This window comes from Lipotes vexillifer, unplaced genomic scaffold, assembly GCF_000442215.2.
Source record: "Lipotes vexillifer unplaced genomic scaffold, Lipotes_vexillifer_v1.1 scaffold966, whole genome shotgun sequence".
Taxonomy (NCBI): domain Eukaryota; kingdom Metazoa; phylum Chordata; class Mammalia; order Artiodactyla; family Lipotidae; genus Lipotes; species Lipotes vexillifer.
This window is the reverse complement of record NW_006795769.1, coordinates 103063-107561: the sequence shown is the minus strand read 5'-3', so window position 1 is coordinate 107561 and position 4499 is coordinate 103063. Positions and strand designations below refer to the sequence as shown.

General features: G+C 66.2%; 1 protein-coding gene across 1 annotated transcript in view; it reads left to right on the top strand.

Moving 5' to 3' along the window:
• The first annotated feature begins 4357 nt into the window (after positions 1 to 4357).
• NAT8L (N-acetyltransferase 8 like) overlaps positions 4358 to 4499 on the top strand; it is a 4574-nt gene continuing 4432 nt past the window's right edge. Inside the window, exon 1 of the mRNA XM_007467898.1 lies at positions 4358 to 4497. Coding sequence (XP_007467960.1) covers positions 4358 to 4497 — 140 coding nt within the window. The remainder of the gene's footprint in view (positions 4498 to 4499) is intronic.

Below are 4499 nucleotides of genomic sequence, written 5' to 3'. Positions count from 1 at the left end.
GTGAGAGGAGGAGCTGGGCTCCAGGTGCATCTGAAAGTAGAGCCAGTGGGAACTGCGGGTTTGTTTTGAGAGGAAGGGATGAGGGGGTGAGAGGAAGAGGGGTGCAGTTGGCAGAGAGGGTCCAGGAGGCACCGGACAGACACACCTGGGGAAGGGCCTGGAGAGAGAAGGCTGGGACACAAGTGCTGGCTGAGAGCCCTGCGGTGAGTGTGGACAGAGGAGCGATGTTCTGAGGGGGCAGGGGGATGAGAGGCCCCCGAGGAGATGGGCTCTCATGAGACAGGAAGAGAACTGAGACTGGCCGGGGCTTAGGAAAGAAGTCAGCATGTCTCATGCTCCCGACGTCAAGCAAGGCTCAAGGCTGGACCCCCGGATCGGGCAGCCCTGGTCGTCAACCTTGCCAAGAGCAGGCCCTTGGGGGCGGGGAAGGCCTGAGGGGGTTGTCACTAGAGAAGCAGATAGGAGAGTCAGCACGGATGACTCTGGCAAGGTTTAGCCATGCGTGTGGTCAGGGCCCATGGCGTTCAGGTTCTGTCCTGGAGCTGTCATACTGCTTTCTGGCTGATTGGGTCGAGAGCATCTTCCGTGCTGGGAATGCATCATCCTTGGGACGGCGTTTGTTTTCCCTAGAGATTGTGTTTGCCTTATTGTTCCCCTCGTCTGCTTCTATCACGTTCTGACGTTCTCTGGCAGTCAAGTCATTCCCGTTACGTCCCCTCCCTGGCCCGTGGCCTCCTGCCCCCAGCCAGCGGGGCATCCCCACTGCCCACCTTGCACTCTTCTAGCTTGGAGCCACTGTTTCCTGGATTCCATGCCATCTCCTCCCCGTGGCATCCCTTCAGGTAGCTTCCTAGAAAACAGTGTGGTAAGTAAACTTTTCTGAGCTGGCCTGAAAGTATGTTATCTTCTGCTGGCACGTTCAACTCATAGCCCCTGCCACCCCAGGGCCTTTGTACATGCTGTCCCCTCTCCATGGGGTTCCCCCCTTGGCCTCCACCACCCACCTCACTCTTTAGCCCCTTATCCCAACTCATTTTTCTTTGTCCCAAAGGGATACTGGAGTGTTGATGTCTGTTATTGGTTTATTTCCTGCCCCACCCCCTGGCTTTTAAAGTGCCAGGAGAACGAGCTTTGTTCTTTTGAGGGCCCAAGAGAGAGTAGGCACTCACCCAACGTGTGTTGAAGGGAAGGATGGGGGGTGGGCCATGGGCTCCTGGTGAGGAGGTGAGCGGCTTGGGTCCAGCGGCCGGCAGCTCCCTGCAGCAGGTGGGTCTCGGGAGCCTCGCTCCCTTCCTGCCCTCCAGAGGCTCTCAGAACTGCAGGGCCGCTCAAGGTGCCACACAAGTTCTAACCAGGAGTTTTTGTCCTTCGGTTGGGGAAATGGTATTGATAATAACCTTTATTTTCTTGTTTCCTCCCTTCATGTTCTCGTGGAGCAGCTCCTGTTGGCTGCCTCTGATCTGGTCCTGGTTCTGATCTGGTCCTGGTTCTGATCTGGCCCTGGTTCCTTTTCCTTCCCACCCCCTGGCCTTGTGGTCCACTCCCTCCTGCACTCCCACCGCCTCTGCCGTCCTTCCCAGTCCCTCCTCCCAGGCCCCCCTCGACCTGTGACCCCAGAGGCCCTTTCTGCCCGTGGGTCCCTTTCTTCATCTGGGGTGGAGGGCTGTTTTGCTAAATGAACCGGCCCGTGTTGGGCGCCACCTCCCCACAGGAGCAGTGGAGGCCCAGGGCGCCCTCCCCACTCTGGCCTCTGGGGTCTGGGGGCGGTGGTCTCGCTGCTGCACCAAGGGCCCCTGCCACCCCTGTCAGGGACCTGCGGGGCTGTGGCAGCGGTATCAGGCCAGGGAATCTCGGGGTGGTCAGGGCAGCCAAAGCGAGAGGAGTGGGCGGAATTCGGCGGGGCAGGGTGGGGTGGGCACCCCAGCACTGGGACAGACCAGACCCCTGACTTCGCTCCCCAGGTTTTCTGTAAAATGGGCTCCTGACGGCAGCACAGGGCGTGCTTCCTGGCGCTCCCACTCTGCTTCGGTCCCTGAGCACGTGATGTCGCGAGGGGCAGTCCCCTTCCTGGCCTCTAGGTGACTGCAGCCACCTCCCTGGGCCCCAGACTGAGGCTCGTTGGCGGGGCTTGGGGCCACCCCGTTGCCTGCACCTCTTCCCACTCAGGCCGCCCCCAACTCGCAGCCCCTTAAAGTCCAGGACCAAGACCTCCAAGAGCTCCCAGGTGGCCCTCCCTGGGGCCCAGCCCTGGCCCTTCCAAGCTGAGTCCGGCCCCTGCCCCCCACCTGGTGCTGGCACTCTCCAGGACCCTCTGGACCAGGGGCTGGACCACTGCCTCAAGGCCTCGGGGGCTCTCAGGGACTTCTGGGGGCTGAAGCGTGAGGTCAGGCCACCTGGACGGGAGGGCGCCCCACAAGGTCACGCTGAGTGGGACCCCGGGCCGCTCCCTCCATCTTTGGGCCTGGCTGTTGGGGGTGGAGGAGGGGCAGCCTCCCGCTCAGGGCTGGGGATTAGGTGGGGTGTGTAATTGCCGGCAGAGGCTGTGGCCCTGTAGGGACTGGGCCGCTCTGCTCTGAGGGATCCCTTCACACCTGGATCTGGGGTCAGGATGCTGCCCAAGAGCTCCTGGACAGTGGGCCTGGCTCTCTTCCCTCCTGGCCCGCATCAGGGAGCATGATGAGTGTCCTTCTGATCCCTGGTCTGGCACTCGGGCCCAGCCTCGCCTTCTTGGAAGCCCCCCATCGCCTCCAGGCCACCAGCTGCCATCACCGCCCCTCCCCCCCCACCCCCTTCTGGGTGTTTCCTTCTTGGACCGCTCGCATGCTGTCCTCTCCTCTCGGACATGCTTCCTGCCGTGCGACTGGCCATCCTCAGGACGCCTCAGAGCCTAGTCCCGCTGTGTCCGGTCAGTGTCACTCGGCCCCCAGGCAGCACGTGGAGGGGTTTCTGAATGAATGGATGAGTGCCTCTGAGATTTTCCGTGATCCCCCTTGGCTCTCCTGGAACGTCACAATCCGGGCCCAGACAAATCCTGGCATCTCCGAAGCACAGCGTGGGGGTGACTTCCCAGCTTGGCTGGCGCTCCCCCTACGACTTAGCGTTCGGTCCGGCCTGTGGCCCAGATCAGCTCCTGGGTCCGGGGTCCTCCCTCTTTTCACTCCGCCTGGGTCCCTCAGCGCGACGCCGCGAGGGGCAGTCCCTTTCCTGTCCTCTAGGTGACCATAGCTGCCTCACTGGGCCCCAACGGGGACTGAGGGTCCTCAGACCTGGACTCCTAAGCCTCATCTCCACCTGCGCGGGTATGAACTCAGCTCCAGGCTGCCCTGTAGGGTCACCTGCGGAGAACTGGGGCGACCCAGGGAAGGGGATTCGGAGATGCAGGGGGCTGGGTTCGTAAAGTGCAGGGGGCGGGCCTGGGACTGCCTGTCCTCCCGCTTCCACCTTCCCCCTCGCCCCCGGCCCGCAGCTTCAGCGGGGCTCGCAGGGACCCGGAGCACGCGCCGAGAGCCCCCCCTGCACCTGCACCGAGATCGTGGGGCGCATGCGCGGACCGAGGTGGGCGGGGGCCGAGTCGGGATGGGTCCTGTGGGTCCCGCATCCCCGCGCCGGCGGTGGGGATCCGGTATCCGAGTGGGGCGTACTGCGCTGCGCGAGGACGCGCTGGGCTGCGGGCGACGTGGGCATCAGACCCCTCTCTGACCGCGTCCCCCCGCCTGCAGCCCGTGCGGCCCCGGGCGCAGGTTCCCAGGGGCGCCGGCCGGGGAAGCCGGGGCGCCCCCTCCCCAGGACCCCGGCCAGGCGCCGCGTTCAGACAAAGGGTCGGGAGATGGAGATGCTTCCGTGACAGCGCCCGGCGGCGGCGGAGGAGGAGGAGGAGGAGGACGAGGGCTGCGGGCTCCGGTGGCGCGGCCGCAGGTCCGGGCGCTCACAGGCCCGCGCTGAGCGGCGGCGGCGCGGGGACGCAGGGGCCAGGCGGGAGGCGCCCAACCCGGAGCCCGCGGAACCCCCGTTCCGGGCCGGGACCCCGGCCGCACGCTCGCTCGTTCGTCCCCGGCCACCTCGCGGGGCTCGGCCGCTCCGTCGCGCCCCGGGCCGCCCGCGCCGCCCCCGCCCGGCCGCCGCGCAGCGCCCAAGTGTGCCATCGGGCGGGCGCGGAGGCGGCGTCTGCTCCCACCCTCGAGATCACATGGTGACCCTCGGCAGCCAATGCAGTGGACGCTAGGACCGCCGCCGCTGCCGCCGCCGCCGCCGCCGCCTCCGCCGCGGGTCCGAGGGCGCCGCGCCCTTGCCCTGGGCCCGGGCTGAGCCCGCTCGCAGCCCGGCCCGCGTCCCTGCGCTGCGCCGCCCGGCCGGGTGCATGCATTGTGGGCCTCCCGACATGGTCTGCGAGACGAAGATCGTGGCCGCCGAGGACCATGAGGCGCTGCCGGGGGCCAAGAAGGACGCGCTGCTCGCCGCCGCCGGCGCCATGTGGCCCCCGCTGCCCGCAGCTCCTGGGC